Raw genomic sequence first — 20,671 nt, 5'->3', positions numbered from 1 at the left:
TCTGGCTAAGTACAGCCATGTTTTGTCTAGGGTGGGGGCTCCACTGTACTTAGGAATGTTATAGAAAGGACATGTTGGAGGTTAGATTTCCTAAGTCATTTCAAAAAGACTAAATTTAGAGAACATCCAGCCTGTTACAACACGGACATTGTGGGGTCCATTCATGAAACCACAAATTTTTTTTTTGAGAATAAATCGTATTTTTTCTAATTTTGTTATGCCCACGATATTTTGTGCCATTGAGCCCTATGGGAGACTTTCCTTGGGCCAGGTTGGAGCTGCAGAGTGCCATTGAGCCCTATGGGAGGCTTTCCTTGGGCCAAGTTGGAGCTGCAGAGTGCCATTGAGCCCTATGGGAGACTTTCCTTGGGCCGGGTTGGAGCTGCAGAGTGCCATTGAGCCCTATGGGAGACTTTCCTTGGGCCGGGTTGGAGCTGCAGAGTGCCATTGAGCCCTATGGGAGACTTTCCTTGGGCCGGGTTGGAGCTGCAGAGTGCCATTGAGCCCTATGGGAGACTTTCCTTGGGCCGGGTCAGAGCTGCAGAGTGCCATTGAGCCCTATGGGAGACTTTCCTTGGGCCGGGTTGGAGCTGCAGGGTGCCATTGAGCCCTATGGGAGACTTTCCTTGGGCTGGGTTGGAGCTGCAGAGTGCCATTGAGCCCTATGGAAGGCTTCCAACATCATGAATTAAAGATTTCAAAACCAGAAAGATTTTCACGCTGTTTACGACCGTTCGGATCCGAAAAATTTGTGACTTTTGGATCACAACCACGATATTTTCGTAGACCGAGAAAAGAATTTTGGTGACATCTTCAAACATTAGAAATTATCGTGGTTTTTTCCAATCGTGATTTTAAACACCCAGAAATCGTGGTTTCATGAATGGGCCCCTGTGTGTTTAAACCTAATTTAGAAAGTACAGATATGAAATAACATTACTGTTTGTAATTTTTAGATACGTATTTATCAAAGGTACGAGTTCACCACTTGATAAATACGCCTCGAAAAATCCTGTAATAACGAACAGAGTAGAGGAATTTTACCAATAAGGGGTAATTATATCTTAGTTGGGATCAAGTACAGGTACTGTTTTATTATTACAGAGAAAAGGGAATCATTTAACCATTAAATAAACCCAATAGGGCTGTTCTGCCCCCAATAAGGGGTAATTATATCTTAGTTGGGATCAAGTACAGGTACTGTTTTATTATTACAGAGAAAAGGGAATCATTTAACCATTAAATAAACCCAATAGGGCTGTTCTGCCCCAATAAGGGGTAATTATATCTTAGTTGGGATCAAGTACAGGTACTGTTTTATTATTACAGAGAAAAGGGAATCATTTAACCATTAAATAAACCCAATAGGGCTGTTCTGCCCCAATAAGGGGTAATTATATCTTAGTTGGGATCAAGTACAGGTACTGTTTTATTTTTACAGAGAAAAGGGAATCATTTAACCATTAAATAAACCCAATAGGACTGTTCTGCCCCAATAAGGGGTAATTATATCTTAGTTGGGATCAAGTACAGGTACTGTTTTATTATTACAGAGAAAAGGGAATCATTTAACCATTAAATAAACCCAATAGGACTGTTCTGCCCCCAATAAGGGGTAATTATATCTTAGTTGGGATGAAGTACAGGTACTGTTTTATTATTACAGAGAAAAGGGAATCATTTAACCATTAAATAAACCCAATAGGGCTGTTCTGCCCCCAATAAGGGGTAATTATATCTTAGTTGGGATGAAGTACAGGTACTGTTTTATTATTACAGAGAAAAGGGAATCATTTAACCATTAAATAAACCCAATAGGGCTGTTCTGCCCCCAATAAGGGGTAATTATATCTTAGTTGGGATCAAGTACAGGTACTGTTTTATTATTACAGAGAAAAGGGAATCATTTAACCATTAAATAAACCCAATAGGGCTGTTCTGCCCCAATAAGGGGTAATTATATCTTAGTTGGGATCAAGTACAGGTACTGTTTTATTATTACAGAGAAAAGGGAATCATTTTTCATTTTTAAACATTGGATTTGCTTATGGAGTCTATGGGAGATGGCCTCTACGTAATTCAGAACTTTCTGGATAATTGTTTTCCAGATAAGGGGTCCTATACCTGTATATGTTTCTGAAGCTAAGAGGGGTGGGTGGTCTCTACAGAAACACATAAGCCCCATCAGACACTTATGGAACCTTATCTAAACTCATGCCCTGCTAACGGTATCCATGCAGCCGCTCCCCTCATAGGAATGACTCTTCCACTCCCCGTGTTTGTTCCTATCTGCTCATTCCTGTCAGTGTATCCCACAGCTAAGCCCTAGCCCCTGAGCCTTCAGGCACAGTTATAAAGTTACCATATTTCCTATGACCGCTTCCTCCCGGGGCCCGAGTGAGGGCGCTGTGTTCCTGTCAGGGGGCAGAAAGTGAAACAGAAAATAGAAGCGCCAGTGGCCCGTCTAGCCTAGACAGGATCGTGTTGCGCAGCTCGGGTGATTGAGCTGCAAACCGGATTGGCGAGACGCTGAGGAGCGCAGGATAATTTGTCCCTCACTTCCAGAAATTACGGTAGGACGGATTCCCGCGCTTTGGGATATTTCTGGGACGCGTTTCCAGTCAGAGAGAATGGGGAGTGCGCATGTGTGGAGTTGGCTGCGGTTACAATGTCATATGCATGTCAGTGCGTGTATGCAGTATGAGTGCTCTGACCCCCAATGCTATAAAACAGTACTGTGTCAATAGTTGGGATTTAGAAGCCACAATATAATGAGACACGGCCACAGTTGTGGTAACTGGCTTTACCTTCTTGCCCCAGGTGGGCTTAGCTTCACCTTGTTAGGGTGAGGTACTTAGTAGCAGCTACTTGTCACAGCTACTGAACATCAGAAAATACCCTGCCATGAACAATACCGAGAATTGCCTATTCTAAAACACACATTGAGACAATTATCAGTAAGGGTGAAGACACACAGGACTACTTAGTAGCAGCTACTTGTCACAGCTACTAAACATCAGAAAATACCCTGCCATAAACAATATTGAGAATTGCCTCTGCTAAAACACACTTTGACAATATGTGACAATTAGGGCTCTGGCACACAGGGAGATTAGTCGCCCACGACAAATCTCCCTGTTCGCGGGCGACTAATCTCCCCGAGTTGCCATCCCACTGGCGACAATGTAAGTCGCCGGTGGGATGGCACACGCTGTGCAGGCGATTTCAGCAAATCGGCGAAGTTGCCTCGCGAGGCATTTTCGGCGATTTGCCGAAATTGCACCGCTGCGTGTGCCATCCCACCAGCGACTTACATTGTTGTCGGGATGGCAACTCGGGGAGATTAGTCGCCCGCGAACAGGGAGATTTGTCGCGGGCAACTAATCTCCCCGTGTGCCAGAGCCCTTATCAGTAAGGGCAGTGACACACGGAGAGATTAGTTGCCGCGTGACAAATCTTTGTTGTTGTGGGCGACTAATCTCCCGCAATGCCATCCCACCGGCTAGAATGTAAATCGCCAGTGGGATGGCATACGCGGTGCCGTGATTTGCCAAAGTCACGCGAAGTTTCCTCTCAAGGCAGCTTTTCTTAGGGCTGCAATTATAAATTAGCCCTTTTCACGTACCCTTGAATATCAGGACAGTGCTGGCTAGGGTAGTTTAAGCAGGCAGCAATATAGGCTGATCCTTATAGATGGCCATCAAGGGTTACCATGGAAATTTGAGCAAATATGACTCTGGGGTATGGTTCTACAATATGCAATTATGGGTATACCACACACAGGTTCGTAGTGGGTATCAAAAGTCTGCTTTGCAGGAGGCCTAGGGATGGATTTAAATTTAAGTGATTTGTAAATTTGTAATTAACACTGGAAGCAATATCCACCTGTCCTTTGTTATCCCTTCTGCTGTTTCTCCTGACTAAATTTACTGTGGAAACAGTGACAACTCTCCTCTAGCCAAAACTCCAGTTCCCATAATGCCTTGCATGATCTGTAATGAACAGACCTGTGAAGACGGAGAATCTCCAATGTGTGCAGGGCATTGTGACAACTGGAGTCTCCTCTGAAAGGTGAGATGATTTTATCAGCATTATTCTGGTGCTATACATAGTCAGAACCAGCAGTGCAGGGAAAAGCCAGGGCCACACTGATGCTGCTGTCTATATCAGTTACCTCTACACATTTTATTTACTTTTATTTTGTTTGTTCCCATTAGATGGCACTGCAGTGCAGTATATATTCATAGAAAATTAGTCAGTGGGCTGACATGTCTATGGAAAACCATTACTGACCACATTTAGCTGTCCGCACCCCCTTGCACTGATATGAAACTCGCCCACTAGCTTCTTGAACATGAAATAGTAGGAAACTGTGGGAACTGATAAGAAGGGCTGTAGACAGCCAGCCCAAAAGACAGAGTAGTGTTAGTAAGGCCACGAAATATCACAGTTTTGACAGCGGTCCAGGTAGTTTGAAATATTGTGTACCTGTATTTTCCAATTAAGTATTGGGATCTATATGATACTAAGCTGCCACTGTCTCAGGCTGACTGGACACAGCCTCCCATCTTATATCATGTCATACCAGTGCTGTTAAACGCCACTCTGAACTATGTTCTTTAAATTGGAACAATGCAATCCTATATTTATTGGTGCCAATAACTGGCATGTTATAATCTGAATATTTGGGTGTAGTGCTGGACTTGACAAATCCGGGATGCACCTAGCCATAGCTTCCGAAGGGAAAAGGGATTGGTTTATAGCCCATACGTTATACATACTATAGCAAGGCATGATGGCTTTTGTACACAAATGATGATTAGCTGATGGGCAGGCCCAGACTGGCAACCTGCTCTATTTTTTCTTAGCCCCTTAAGTGCCAGCAGAATTTCACATTTCAATTATGCTCAGTGCCAGACATTTTTGAACATTTTGTGCTCTCTCATTTTAGGAGCATTTACTGTGGGGGGTAATTTAGGTAGGAAAACTATAAATCATGTTTTTTCAGGAGAAAATAAGCTTTCTAAATCTTCCTGAGTTTCCACTGGAACAAGATTTAGTACAGGTATATGACCCGTTATCCAGAATGCTCGGGACCAAGGGTATTCTGGATAAGGGGTCTTTCTGTAATTTGGATCTCTATACCTTAAGTCTACTAAAAATCAATAAAACATTAATTAAACCCAATAGGATTGTTTTGCACCTAATAAGTATTATTTATATCTTAGTTGGGATCAAGTACAGGTACTGTTTGATTATTACAGAGAAAAGGGAATCATTTAACCATTAAATAAACCCAATAGGGCTGTTCTGCCCCCAATAAGGGGTAATTATATCTTAGTTGGGATCAAGTACAGGTACTGTTTTATTATTACAGAGAAAAGGGAATCATTTAACCATTAAATAAACCCAATAGGGCTGTTCTGCCCCCAATAAGGGGTAATTATATCTTAGTTGGGATCAAGTACAGGTACTGTTTCATTACTACAGAGAAAAAGAAAATCAGTTTTAAAATTCTGAATTATTTGATTAAAAAGGAGTCTATGGGAGACAGGCTTTCCGTAATTCGGAGCTTTATGGATAATGGGTTTCTGGATAAGGGATCCCATACCTGTACTCTAAAAACAAAAAAAAAATTGCTATTTTTCTTATATTTTTCAAAATACATGATTTCAACTGATTTGGAAAGCTTCATGTCTGTTGAACGTACCAATACCAGATATGTATAATTTTATGGAGATTTTGATATAAATCAAAAACTCCCATCAGTAAATTGCAGAATTTTCAAAGCACTACGCAGAATATTATAGATTCCAAAGCCAAATATCCTGGAACATTAGGTTTTCCCAAGGAAACCATATATTTTTGACACATTCTGCCAAATCTGATATGGGTAGCCATGTCTTTCTGCTCCTAAGTACCAAAAAGCAATACTTTTCTGAACTTTGCAGTTTCTATAAAGATTTATGATCATTCAAAAAAATTGCTTCATAGCTTCCAATCTCAAGCCCAAAATGAAGTAAGTGCACACAAATTGCCCTGGAGATCACTTCAGCTACTAAACTTCAACACATTTACATCATTTTTGTGGGGTAACAACACAAAAAAATACATTGACCCCCCCCCCAAAAAAACCCCATGTATTTTGGAAAGTACACATTCGGGAGAATTCAAAATGGGCACCCATCACTTTCTACTTGAAACTATGAAGTCACGATGCTTTCCTAAAACTGACGGTTTTGATTAAATACATACAATGAAAGGTTAATATAAATTAAACGTAAGTCTAAAGGCATTCTTTTTAAGTATTTACTGCATATCTACATTCCCAGATCCCTGCTTGCTTCTCTGAGATATGGTGCTGGCAGCCTACAGCAGTGTGAAGCCTACAGTGACATCACTGAAATCTCTCTGTCCTTCCTGTAGGTGCCAGCGGCAGCCTTCCTATTCTCTGAGCATGTGTGTAACTTGATCCTGTCTCCTGTTCTGAGCTACACATGCCCACCAGCCAATCAGAAGCGGATCTGGCAGAGGGGAGGGGGGGAGGGAATGAAACACATGTGCAGTATGAAGCAAGGAGGGAAAGGAAGGGAGAATACCTTTTTAGAGATGGCTGCCTGTTCTAGAAAATGTGAAGTAAGTGTGACTGAGTAAATATTTGATTAGGTGAGCCAAAAGTGTGGCGTTTTTACTAAACAATAGGAGGACTATTGGGCAGTATGCTTTTTACATTTTGACTTGCATTCTCCTTTAAAGCATCCACTTTCAAGCACCTTATCTTTCACACAGCATTAGGTACCAAGAAAAACCATCCTAAATATGAAAGCCAAGGGTCCACTGAACAGCTTGATGCCTATTGTGCATAGGATTACCAAAGTATACATATTTCATGGCATATATTTCTACTACCAAAAAATACACCGCCTTATTTATGTGTGGTAAAAGTGGCAAATAAGTAAGTTGACCCCAGAAAACCTCATATTTTCAGAAAATACACATTCTGCCGAATGTAAAATGGGTAAATATGTCTTTGTATGGCAAAGACATATCAGCAAAGCTAAGCTAAATGTAGTGATTTTCATGTAATTTCTGAAAATTGCCTCAAAGCTTGCAATTTACCCTGTTATATACCCCACATTTCGTAAGTTGCAACATAAAACATTCTAAATATGAACGCCACAGGCCTAATGAACAGTTTGATGCCCTATATGCATAGATTTAGCAAACTATGTGGGGTACAGAGGCACCCAAATGAAAATAGTGCATATGAATTTTCATGTCTGACACTCTGGCTGCTCCAATATAAGCATCCATTATGTGCAATAAGACCCCCCTAACTGTATAAAGACCCTAGAAAACCATATATTTTTGGAAATTACACATTCTGACAAAGCCAAAATGGGTAAGTGCGCCATCCTATCAAACTACAAAGCTATGCTAAACGTTGTGGTTTATATGAAATTTCTAAAAATCGTCACAGCGCTTGCCAAACATTTTGTAACGCACCAACATAAAACATCCTAAATATGAACGGTAGCGGTCTACTGTTTAAATTTACTGTTTAACTATGTGGCGTACAAAGGCACACAAATTAATATATAGCAGGCAAAAATCAATGCGGAATGCAATAAAATCACTAAAATCCAATCAACACATTAAATCAATGCTTTTTTTCCTCCTAGTATAATCAGAAGTCAGAATCACAGTCTGAATATTTTGCCTTGGCCAAATGAGTTTTACAGAAAAAAAAAAGTAACAACACCTATGCAGAATTGAAAATGTAATAAAATGGGCAAAAACACAATAAAATGACTAAAAAAGCACCAAAAATATTATCACCGAAATAACATACAAAAGGTTTGCGCAGTATGGTTAGTGAATACACTTTTCGCAATGGCAATAAAGCATATCTTCTCTGCAATAAAAACATCACAATGCACTTAAAAAAGACGTATTTACCCATATTGACGTATACCCATTTTGGTTTTGTCAAACAGATTTGTTTGGCGATAATATAATGTAATATATTTATATGTAGTTTCCCAAAAATCGGCACTCACCATTCAAATAGACATAGGCCGGGTGCTGACCCACAAAATGCATCTAGTCCAAAGAGAGCACTCACGGGCATAGGAATCAGTGAAAAAGGTCCTTTATTCGGACATACAGTAGTCTCTACGCGTTTCGATCCACAAGGAATTGTCATCAGGATCCCGGTGACGATTCCTTGTGGATTGAAACGCATAGAGACTATGTCCGAATAAAGGACCTTTTTCACTGATTCCTATGCCGTGAGTGCTCTCTTTGGACTAGATATATATGTATATATATATAAGAGTAGAAGACCATTGTGTGTTTAAAATGGAAATTTCCATCTTCTGGATAGGAAAGATCTGAGAAAGTTATGTGAGGTTTCAAATGTTTTTCCCAATCGGAAGAACATCAGATCATCACCCTTATCCTTCTCCTGACAACGTTCTCAACAAGTGCTTTGACTACTTCATGTTTGGAAAGTGCATTCATATTAACAGTACTTTAACCCTTGATATCTTGGAGTTAAAAAAAATAAATAAATAATGAATGTAGATAGCAAAAATGCTTAGAATAGCACTCAATTTTACATCAACTTATTTAAAGGTTTAATTATCCTTTGAAAGTAAAAATCTCTCTCTAGCCACACCCTTGAGGAGTTTGACATGTAGCATTTCAGTTGTTAATTAAGTGCTAAGGAGAGGGACAAATAACCAGTAATTTACATTGTATCAAAATAAAGCTACAGTTACTTTCATACCTATATTGATCGTTCATATCTGACCAACTTTCATTTTTCTTTCCTTTCAAAAAGCGAAGTATTGTTTCATGGGTTTTCTAAACCACAGAACAGTTTGGTCAGACATACGTTATATCTCAACAGGAAACTGATTCACTGATTGCTATTAATATGGCTCTATAAATTTCCTTTATCTCTGCATTTAAAATAGTAATATGTGCCTTGTGTCAGAGTATGTAGGCATGTAGGTGTGCGTGTATGTATGATTGCCCGTTTTGGTTAAAGCTGCACAACTGTCCAATTAAATTAAGTATTTTTTTTTCCATTCCTCATTTCCCATTTACTGTAAGTAGGGGTGTGAAGAATCTTCAGAGATCAAACAGGAAAAGGAGGGTTTCATTTCCTGTGCTTTACTTTAGTAGCTGAAAGCACTCAGCTAAAAAAGCTGCTCAGCTGAACCCCTGGAAAGAGGAGCTCTGTACGGCCTGTAAGTAGCTCTGATTCTGCTATGTATTCTAATGATTTACTTTTTATCTTGCCACCCCTTACTGGGTGGGGCGGCATATTTTAGAATTAAATTATAAATAGCATAAATAATAGAAATTTACTTTTTTTAACAATGGTTTGAACATGGCAGGTATAATCTTTAAAAGTTAGCAATATACTAAAAGTAAGGGGTCTGCAGCAAAATAAATATAGCATTTTGCTAGAGGACAAGGTGGAGTATTATTTAGCAAAATTTAATTGTTAGGGGTTTTCCTTGTCTTTAAAAATCCAAAACAAAGCAAAGGGAGCAGCTTGTACAGTCAGGGTCTAAAATACATGGTTCTTTGAAGCTTAGATTTCTCTGATGCTTCTGCATTGCACGTCCTGAATGATGCACAAAGTAGGGGCATGCCAGGCACTGCCCATATGCCGCCATTATATTATGCAGCTTATATCTCTGCTGCAAACATCTCTTTCATGCTAGCCTGGTTTCCCAGACGTAAGAAGAATGATTCCAGAGTTTTGGAATTCATGATTGGCATACAGCTTGACTGGCTTGTTTGCAGCAGGGAAAATGTTAGGAGGTTTAGTTTAGTAGAGGTTTAGTAGACCCACTATAAATATTGATTATTAACTACATTTTGTTATTTCTTCTCTGGAGGATCCATCATGGCCTGCGAAGACCTCTGTCCTCTCCCGGTGACACTTGGGAGACAGAATTCCAGCGCAGCGGTTTCTCTGGACTTTGTTCCCAAACAGGAGTACTTATTTGTTGAACAGTTGCAAGACCGATACAAGTGTGCCAGTTGCCACCTGGTTCTTCACAATCCTCACCAGACAGGATGTGGTCACAGGTTTTGTGAGAAATGCATCTCCAACTTAATGTACGTTTGGTTTTTACCTTGATGGGTATGTTTCAGTTTCTCATGAAAGTGCTCCCTGCATAACCTTGTTGTCAGCCTGAGAATAACTGTGATTATATTAGTGTGTCAATGTATTTATAAGCCAAGTTAGACAGATTCAAGCACTGGTTCCATGACCAGGTCCAGGCTCAGGTCCACAAATAAAAACCATAAAAAATACAGAAATGGAAATCCAATGAAGAGATGGCATTGCTGGTTCCCATAGAAACTCAGCTCTAACTGTCTGCTCCTATTTTCTTCTTCTAAAGCAGAACTTTTATCAAAGACAGTTCTGCCTGTGTGAGCCTGCATTCTTGGTGAAATTTACGCTGAATGAGGGTCTTTGTGTATGTATACTGTTTGTAGATTTAAATATAAAAGCTGCTATTTGTTCTAGGAAAATGTGATGGTACTGTCAAACAGAAGGGATGTATGCAGTAAAAATGTGTGGGGGAGATGTGCCCAACTGATATAAATTGTAGGAAAATGTAGGCTTTATCATGTAATTTAACTGTTAAGCTTTGCCCCCTTGTCACTTCTCCAAAGCCCAGATTGCAGGGCCATTAGGGTATGTTTTGGGGTGAACTCTTATTTTTTGTTGGAGGTGTTGGACTAAAACTGGAATAAAATTATTTTATATATCTGTAACCTAAATGGGGCAATGGCATGTAAAGCAAAACTGACTTCTATCCATTGAAAAGGATAAATGATAATGGAAAGAGTGGGTTGTGTGGGAGGTTATCTTTTATCTGTAAGGTAGCAAGAACCTAGATGCACTGAAGAAATCCTTTCCACACAAGTAAAGCATCACATTCCTACATCTGCGCATCACTGTCCTTTTCTGTATTTGTTAAGAAAACAAAACTGATTCTTTTTTCTATAGAGAACTCAGTGAAACTCCACAATGTCCAATAGATATGGAAAATATAAAATCACATGAGGTAGGTAAAATATTAGTACAGTATCTTTGTTTTTCTTCTTTTAAGGAATCCGTTTGTTTTTTCATTCTTCATTGGAAAGAGAGATGTGTCGTACATGTATCTAGCTTCTTTCCCATTACATTGTCATTTTAATTTCTTTATTTGTTGCTTTTGTCTCACACACCTCCTATACCCAGAACACTAAAATTCAGCTCATTTTCACTACTGTTTAATAGAAGAACTGGAAACAGAGTCAGTGACCACCCCTGCAGTGAATGGGTTATTAGTACAGTCAGAATGAGCAGTTAGAAAACCTAAAGTTAGTAGGAAGGTTCACACCCCCAGTGTTCCTGTTATGGAATTATTTAACCTACACATTACCTGTTTTAAGGAATCTTCTTAGAGATCTAAAAGCAAGGGGAGGGTGAGGACATAACAACAAAAACAAAAAAAGAAAAAAAAAAACATGAGCTGAATTCCTTAAAAATCTTGATCAAATAAGCGTATAATCATCATAAAATGTAATGAAAATTCAAGCAGTCTAAAAACTGCTCTACCAGTGAAAGGTTATGAGAACCTTATTACTGTACTGTAACTTTAAATGTAAAAAAATTAAAGAATAGCTTGGGGCAACTTCTGTTATAGCATAACTATTTCATGAAATTTTATATAGGGGGCAGAAGATTTACCAGTAAGCTCTCAATAATATCACATAATAATTTTTTTCAGATTTTTAAGGACAACTGCTGTAAAAGGGAAGTCTTGAATCTGTTAGTCTACTGCAAAAATTCTCCCGCTTGTGATGTAAAAGTTATGTTAGGACGATATCAGGTGAGTAGAGAATTGCAATTGTTCATAGTCACAATCAATTATTCCTTCTCGAATTTGTGTGTGCTCACGAGTGCACAGCTTAGAGGGAACATTGGTCAGGATCCCAGTATTAATATAATTGTTCCTAATAAGGAAAGCCTAATTTCACCATTATAAGGGACCATCTCTCTGCAGCAGCCTGTTACTGACACTGTGCTCTTTGATTTTCTCCAACAAGAAAACTTGTGAACATGTTTGTTTCTTTTTTACTGATTGTGAGTGCTTGTGCAATATCAGTCCACAGGGAAACACAAAGCCATGGATTTAAAAGATAAGAATTGCACCTTGGCTCCTGTAATAATTACACTTCATTAAATTTTATATAGGGGGCAGAACATTTCGTTACACATTCACTTGGGTAAGGAAAGATCCCCCCCATGCATCCATTGTGATCCATTTACCTAAAACAGAGCTTAACAAATCAAAAACTTGTTTGCACAGTGACAGAGCCACCAACACACGTGTTAGATGGCATCTTATAGAATCTGTTTTTAAACTTTTTTCCCACAGCCAGACAAATTGTTGCATTAATTTGGAAATTGCCTGTGATCCCTGAGCCCCAAAAAGTACATATGAGAGAAAGAGTAACTGCATACGCTTCCTCATTCTCTTTTACTATTTATGCAAAACATAAAATACATTGGATATTAACAATTCTTAAGGATAGTAACAGTTTACACGGATTTCCCAAAACCACTTTTATTTATTCATCCAACCGTTATGCTCTGGTCACAGGAGCACCTGGGGCAATGTCTGTATGAAATGACCCTGTGTAGCAATGATGGATGTCATGACCAAATGATCCGGAAAGAACTGAAGGGCCATCTGGAATCAGAGTGTAAATTAAGACAAGAAGCATGCATATACTGCAAGCAAACGATGGCTTCCATCAACCTAACGGTAATGAATGAGATATTGTATATTGCAAATCATCCTCCTGGCTCTTGATAACCTTATTCCCACATTACTACCTCTCTTTCTCATTATTTAGATGTTGCTTGCATGTGGCCCATAACCCCATTTCAGTCCCTCCTGTCAACTTTTCCTGTTCTTCATTGCTTCCTACTGACTCTTCTGTCATTAAACTTGTGGTATTGACAGTCCTTTAACCATGAGTAACAGCTTTTGCTCTCAGTGAAGGCCATTCCCTTCTGTTTTTTGCCCACCTTGCTATGTTTACATTTCCTCTGTTATTACTATCCTCCCATCTATCTGTGATCACATTAACTTCTAATGACCAGCAGTCGGAGGGTGCCCTAGCAACCACATAATGTAATATGTCTATTTCTAAGCTTTAAATCTTTATTCTTACAGATTCACGTAGGCCTGTATTGTCAGTTGTATCCAGTTCCCTGCCCAAATGCCTGCCCTGTTACATGTCCAAGGGCTGAGGTACGTCCTGAGTATTTTTCCTCTTGCTAAAATAATAAAAACAAGAGCCATTCCCCATAATGACACAGGTCACATTCACATGAATTTGCTTTCTGTAACCCGTTATCCAGTGGCACCCCACTTAATGATTATTAATAATGATTATTTGTAAAAAAAATCTAATTACACATACCTGGTGCTACATAAAGTGGAATGTTTTTTTAAGCGGCAAAAAATGTTTACAAAAATACACTTGCATAATCCATCACCATTTTTTTAAAGAAAGCATGAAGGAACACATCAAATAAACCTCCCTTCCATATAAAAAAATAGGACCTAATGGGGTCATCTTTGGAGGCACCAATCTAAAGCATTGGGGTTGCCTTGGGATGGTACAGAAGCCAAAAACATAATGTACAGCATTTCTTTCCTACTTCTTTAGTTAAGCTTTAGTTCTCATTTAAACAGTAGGCTGAGCCAGTAACACTTTTACAGAATCTAGGAGACAAAGCAAGAGGCAAATTATACCACTGGAATACATTATACCAATACCACAAGAAAATAAAAAAATGAAGGTATTGTAGCCCTATATTGTCAATCGGGGTGAAAGGTTGAAAACCCACATTGGTTGTACATAGAACCATATCCAATTCTGTACCACGGGGTATTCAACAAGTCCCTCTGCTTAGCCTGTCTGGACTACATGTTCTCTTGCAGAAATAATTACAAGAAGATTTTTTTTTCTTTTCAGCTGGATAAGCACCTGTGTGAGTGCCCTGAAGCTGAGCTACAGTGTACTTTCAGTAACTATGGATGCAATGTGATGGTATTGTATCATTCCTTATCGGTTCACTTCTTGCTTTGAATATTTCTTTGGGTGATAGTGCCACTAATGCATTTAAATGCCAAGTAAATTATTATAACTTGTATTTATTCAGTTGATTGTGCTCCTGCTAATCACTGATTGCTTGCTATAGGTTACTGCCCAGGTGCAGATGTGCTATTCAACTGAGCCCCACTAAGCGTCTAATCGACCCTAGAAAAAGACAGCATAGCAGAGTGCTCAATAGAGTCAGCTCCCAATGTGCACACAAGAAGCATTTATTCAGTTTTAATCCCTGCAGCCAATAATGAAGAGTTGTCCCAGACATGAAGGCGTATGGACTGCCTGTCATCCACAGAGCCCCCCCACATTGCATTTTCCCCAGGACCCTCTCAAAGCGTGGGAGTACTACAGATTATTAAGGATGCTGTACTAGTTACTAAAATGTAAAAGATTAGTTTCCATCACCATTTAAAAGCACACAGCCATAGGCCTAGTGATGTTTATAAGCCTTGAAAATTACAGTAGGGAAAAAATAAATATATACTGTATATATATATATATATATGCTGAAAGGATAATATTTCTCTCAAGTAGTTTTGTGCGACATACTGACCATGTAGTAAAATTTCTCCCACCAAAAAGGACAAGTGAAGCGGGATTCAGTGGGGGTGCTTCAAGGAACACTGGCTCAGGGAAAAAACAGGGATTAAATTCACTGGGATTAATATATTGGCTTTCCCAGTGAAATGGGTTGTCATTGTACTTTAATAGAGAAACAAACATTGCTTCCTTCCTCTAGGCTGAGATTTTTTTTGGCTGCTGTTGATTCATTTCCCTCCCCCCTGCTCTAGGTAAAACGAAGTAAAGTAAAAGAACATGAAGATACGTTTCTCAGGGATCATATGCTCTATGTTTTGAACAGGAATATGAAGTTAGAAGAACAGGTACTGTCTGTTCTGGTTTGCTGTAGGAGACCCAATCATGGCCACTCATGCTGTACTTATTTTTGTTTATTTATTCATAGCTGAAGTTTTGGAACTAATCTTAACACATAGGGGCACATTTACTAATCCACGAACGTCCGAAAAGCGCCCGAATGCGTTTTTTTCGTAATGATCGGTATTTTGCGATTTTTTCCATAAATTGTCGCGACTTTTTCGTAAATTGTCGCGACTTTTTCGTAGCCGTTATGACTTGCACGAATTGTCGCGACTTTTTCGTAGCCGTCGCACCGAGTACGAAAGTTTCAGATTCATTCAAGCTTCAGTATCGTGACTTTCCTTGGGCCAGGCTGGAGCTGCAGAGTGCCATTGAGCCCTATGGGAGGCTTTCCTTGGGCCGGGTTGGAGCTGCAGAGTGCCATTGAGCCCTACGGGAGACTTTCCTTGGGCCGGGTTGGAGCTGCAGAGTGCCATTGAGCCCTATGGGAGACTTTCCTTGGGCCAGGTTGGAGCTGCAGAGTGCCATTGAGCCCTATGGGAGACTTTCCTTGGGCCAGGTTGGAGCTGCAGAGTGCCATTGAGCCCTATGGGAGACTATCCTTGGGCCGGGTTGGAGCTGCAGAGTGCCATTGAGCCCTATGGGAGGCTTTCCTTGGGCCAGGTTGGAGCTGCAGAGTGCCATTGAGCCCTATGGGAGACTTTCCTTGGGCCGGGTTGGAGCTGCAGAGTGCCATTGAGCCCTATGGGAGACTTTCCTTGGGCCAGGCTGGAGCTGCAGAGTGCCATTGAGTCCTATGGGAGGCTTCCAAAATCATGCAAAGTCTGAAAGGTTTGCCCGCCGTTTACGAGCGCTCAATACGAAAAAGTCGCGACAATATACGAGCAAGTCGTGACGGGGACGAAAAATCGCAAAAAATACAAAAAAGTCACAAAATGTTCGTTTCCAATCCGATTTTTTTCCTATTCGGGATTCGGATTCGTGGATTAGTAAATCAGCCCCATAGAGAAGTGGTTATTGATCTTAAAGCACCGCTATGCCATCATTTTTAATCTCTGTTATCCTTTTTATGTTGTTTATTTTCACTTCTCTATATCCCTTTCGCCCTTTTCTTGTCCTATCATCCATGTCTGGTTCCCTTTCCTCTTTTTTTAACACATTCTTTACTCTTTTGCTTCATCTTCCTCCTATTTAACTGTTTTTATCATCCCTTTCTGCTTTGTCATTTGTTGTCTTATGGTCCTTTGTCATGTTTTATTTTCTGCCCCTCTTCACCCCTTTTCTCTGGTGCTCTCCCTTTCTCTGCTTCATGTTCTGCTTTTTAATATCCTGTTGGATTTGTCCCATTACCTTTCTGTTTTGCTATGAGCTTGTCTTATCGGCTCCTTATGGTTTCAGGATGAGGAGAAGGTATACATTTTGTAAACATGGATATTTGTCCAAAAAGGCAATTTTCAAGAGTTACATTTTGACAATTAGTTTTAGTAGATTTAGGTAGTTAAATGGTAAATCTGCCCAAAGTCTTGTTGAGATATCACTTCCCCAATCCCATAGCTGAATGCTTTTAGGGTATTCTGTGACTGTAAGTTTCTGACCTTGATGCATTCCAATGGTGCTTCTTATAAACTGCTGATGGGGGGGGGGGAAGAACTGCCTCTTTAGAAAACATAAGAAAACATTCAGCTGGTTGGAAAGTAAAATAGTTTTTAATGTCAAAATCAATTACTTTGGTAACATTTGATGATGATGATGATGATGATGATGATGATGATGATGATGATGATGGTGATGATGATAAAAATGAGGGAAACTGTTGGAAAAGCTTTAAAACATATTATATAAAAATGTGACAATATTTATTTCTCTCTCCTCCCTTTCTCCAGAAACCTCCACAAACCTCAACCTCGTATATTTTTCTTTCTTTAGCACTATAGATATCTTTGTACATTTACATCTGTTTCTCAGGTGCTGGGCTTACAGCAGAACCTGGATTTAAAGGAGCACCAGATCCAGCAGCTATCAGACACAGTTAAATGGTGTGAGAAAGAATGTCACCAATTTGGGCAGTTTACTGGGAGCAATGGGAATTCTCTCTCAAGCACTAAGGTAATTTGATTTTATATATTCCATAACTATGCAGAATAAAGCCATTTCATCCTCAGGCTAGATCTTGTTTAAAGAATTGTTGTTTATAGACAGTTATATTGTTAAAGCTATGCGGCTGTAAGAACATTGCCTTATTTAAATTTCTATTTCCTCCCACTGTTATTACCTAGACCCTGGCCAGTTATATTGATAAATCTATGTGGCTGGAAGAACAAGTCATACAGCTGGTAAGCAAAGAACACAGTCGGCTTGACCTGCGGCCAATTTTAGACACCTTGGAGTCTACCAAGCAAAGGCTAAGCACCTTGGAGGCCTACAAGGATCGTATAGGTATATTTGCCTCTGTGCTTGTGTATTTGTTTTTCAGTCTTCTGTAGTCAGAGGCTCAGTAAGAAGTGTTAGTAGGCTGCTTGGTGTTTATACACAAGAAAGTATGCACATAACAGTGCTTTGTAAACAAAATGCAGCCCTTAAATGCTATATTTAATCAAATTATTGGTTATATTTTGGTATACACAAAAGAAGCATTGGCTATCCCAAATAATTTGTCATATGCCAGATCATTAGAGCTTCCTAGTTGAATTTCTAGGGGTTAATTTGGTTACTCTGCTTAAAATATGTTGACCTTAGTTGGGATAGATAGGTATCCAAAAAAAGTTCTTATTACCTTCTGCCATCTGAATTTAATTCCCCTAGGAATCAAGCTTTAAAAATCTATCCATCTAGGATCTCCCAAAAAGTCATTTTGGCATAGCTCACTCCCTATCTGTATATGAAGCCCCTGCAATTTATGTCTATTCACCTCTTATTTGGAAAAAATTTAATGAATTGCCAGCAGCAGTCTTGGAATCTCAGCAGTGAAATTCAGGGCTTAGGCCACAACCCTGAAGGTCAGTTGGGGTAATAAAGAGTGAATACTGATGTATTTAACCCAGAAACTACAGCAGGATTATTTGGTGAAGGTGAATGAGATGTCGACTCGCGATCGGGCAGGTTAAAAGATTTTGACTGGGCGCTATTGAAGGCACCTGAGCAAAATCTACCTTCAGGGCTGAATCAGCAGAAGGAGAAATCCTATTGTTTCTACCTCCATATCTGACGAATCAGCCCTGAACGTCTGTGGAAGGTGGGACCATCGGTCGCATGAAAGATCGAAAATCGCCACGTGTGTGGCCATCTTTATGCTCTGTCTTCGCCAGATCAGCTTATATCAAGCTGTTATGGTCATATTGGGCTCGCTACTTTACCTGTTGGCTCTAATTTAATGTTAGAAATGTTAACAGTTGTGACCCTGATGATTTATTCCCTACTTCTGACACATTTTGTTTATCTGCAGATAACCTGGACGGTCAGTTCAAAAAACATGACGTGTTGCTAAGTAATCATAAGATGCAAATGACTAGCAATGAGGAGCGGTTTAGACTCGTAGAGGGTACAAGTTACAATGGCAAACTAATATGGAAAATCACTGACTATGAGAGAAAGAAAAGAGAGGCAATGGAAGGGCGCGCAGTATCCATATTCAGCCAGCACTTCTACACCAGTTGGTGCGGTTACCGACTCTGCGCTCGGGCCTACCTAAATGGGGATGGCTCAGGGAAAGGGTCCTTTCTGTCGTTATATTTTGTGGTAATGAAAGGTGAGTTTGATTCCATCTTACTCTGGCCTTTCAAGCAGAAGGTGACACTGATGTTGCTGGACCAGAGTGGGAAGAAGAATCACATCACAGATGTTTTTAGAGCTGATCCTAACAGCAGTAGCTTTAAGAGACCTGACAGTGAAATGAACATTGCCTCAGGCTGTCCTCGATTTGCCTCACACGCGCAACTGGAAAACCCAAAGAATGGCTGTTACATTAAAGATGACACCTTGTTCATTAAAATTGTTGTAGATTTAACAGACCTGGAGGAGGCGTAAAAGAGAAAACTAACCTATAAATTATACTGTATCATATAAGAAGTGCAATACTCAGAGAATGTAATGATATAAATTAATTTATTTGACATTTTTTCATATACCAGTTTGTGTCTCATTCTCTAAGAATAATAGTAATAGTTAATAGTTTGGTCATGGAAAGGAACTCCCTTTTACTACAGGAAAGGAGCAACATTGGAGAGAAAGGATAAGGAAAGTCAAACCACCCCCTCAAAATCACCCCCAGTAATTGTAATAGCTTACCTGATACCCCGGGTTGGTGCTCCTGTTAGCAGAAAATTGCCCCGGCCCGGAAAAAGACTCCAAAGAAGATGGCAACAACGATCTTCTGCAGAAATACCCTGGGCCAGTGCAGTTTTTAGCAAGCAGGAGCACCAGCCCAGGGTATCAGGTAAGCTATTACAATCACTGGAGGGTGATCTTGGGGGGGGGGGGGGGTTGACTTTCCTTCTCCTTTCTCTCCAATGTTGCTCCTTTCCTGTAGTAAAACTTCTCCTGTAATCCCAATATGGGTTAATATTTCCATGACAACAGTAAAGGGTGCAGGAGAGCAGTAGAATTCTAGCTGCCACTATTGCACCCAAGTAAAAAAAACACACAGAACACCTTTGCTATGAATGGGGTGCAAGTAGTGGATTGGATAGAGGGGACTGTGTCACTTTGACACTAGCATCCTATTTGCTGGGCACAAGTCTATTGTCACTATTTATGCAACCAGGCTGAATCAAATCCAAACTAAGAATTTACCCAAGTGCTATAGAAAGTGCTAGAATTTGGTGCATCCGTACAAGAGAGCCTATTGCGTTAAACACGCCACCATGTGCTGCTCATAATGAAGGAAAGGCAGCTTGCATGACATTTACAAATGGGAGCAAGTGTTTCACTTATGTAGCTTAAACTTTGAGGCACAAATACTCATTGCTGTGGGGTTGTGGTGGCCTTGGTAAAGTAAACAGTAACACAAACCTGTTAGCATTTGAGTAGCGGATTCAGTAAGACATGAGTAATTGTGGAAGTGGTTGCTTAGAGTTTGTAGAACAGGCCACATTAATATTTGAAGAAGTGCAGAAGTGAAGGATCAGCAGAGGGATGATTCTGAGGTGAATGTCTCTACAGCTGCAAAGATTGTTCTATTAATGTGAACTGTTAGATTTGTGAATGTTGTACAAAGGCAAACAACCCCTTTAAAGAAAAAGTAACACTACATTTGTTTTAAGTAAAAAATCTATTCTACCCTGCCCCAATAATTGCCCTATCCTTCCCAGCGATTATTATTTTAAATGCTTTATTAGAAAATACCTTGTAAAACGTTGCATCCGGTCATTTCAAATACGGTGATCCGGCGGTCCAAAGATATGCAGAATCAACTATGCGAGATGTCTCTCCTTCTGCCTCGCAAATTGCAGTCTGTCTGCTTAGGTCTCTCACCTCTAAGAAGGTCCTAGAATTCTACAGCAATACTACTATCCAAGAAGCTGTGAGGACCCCTTTTTCCTAATAACCATTAACTAAAATTGGCTATATTCACAAGCCATGGTCACTTAGG

At 39.9% G+C, this 20,671-nt stretch overlaps 1 protein-coding gene across 3 annotated transcripts; it reads left to right on the top strand.

The window, feature by feature from the left end:
• Positions 1-2,414: 2,414 nt before the first annotated feature.
• traf5 (TNF receptor associated factor 5) lies at positions 2,415-19,205 on the top strand. Of its 3 annotated transcripts, none has more exons than XM_004914082.4 (12): positions 2,415-2,573; positions 9,124-9,257; positions 9,918-10,140; positions 11,042-11,099; positions 11,808-11,909; positions 12,684-12,848; positions 13,263-13,340; positions 14,071-14,145; positions 14,997-15,089; positions 17,050-17,190; positions 17,361-17,520; positions 18,527-19,205. In XM_004914082.4, the coding sequence occupies exons 3-12, from the start codon at positions 9,926-9,928 to the stop codon at positions 19,105-19,107; spliced, it is 1,668 nt and encodes a 555-aa protein (XP_004914139.2). In that variant the 5' UTR covers positions 2,415-2,573; positions 9,124-9,257; positions 9,918-9,925; the 3' UTR covers positions 19,108-19,205. The 3 variants fall into 3 exon arrangements, with proteins under 3 accessions (XP_004914139.2, XP_017949607.2, XP_031758350.1); XM_018094118.2 differs by having other exon boundaries at positions 9,121-9,257; XM_031902490.1 differs by lacking the exon at positions 11,042-11,099.
• Positions 19,206-20,671: the final 1,466 nt, after the last annotated feature.

The sequence above is a fragment of the Xenopus tropicalis genome, chromosome 5, assembly GCF_000004195.4.
Source record: "Xenopus tropicalis strain Nigerian chromosome 5, UCB_Xtro_10.0, whole genome shotgun sequence".
Lineage (NCBI taxonomy): Eukaryota > Metazoa > Chordata > Amphibia > Anura > Pipidae > Xenopus > Xenopus tropicalis.
Note: the sequence above shows the minus strand (reverse complement) of the source record. Positions and strands in the feature narration are given on the sequence as shown.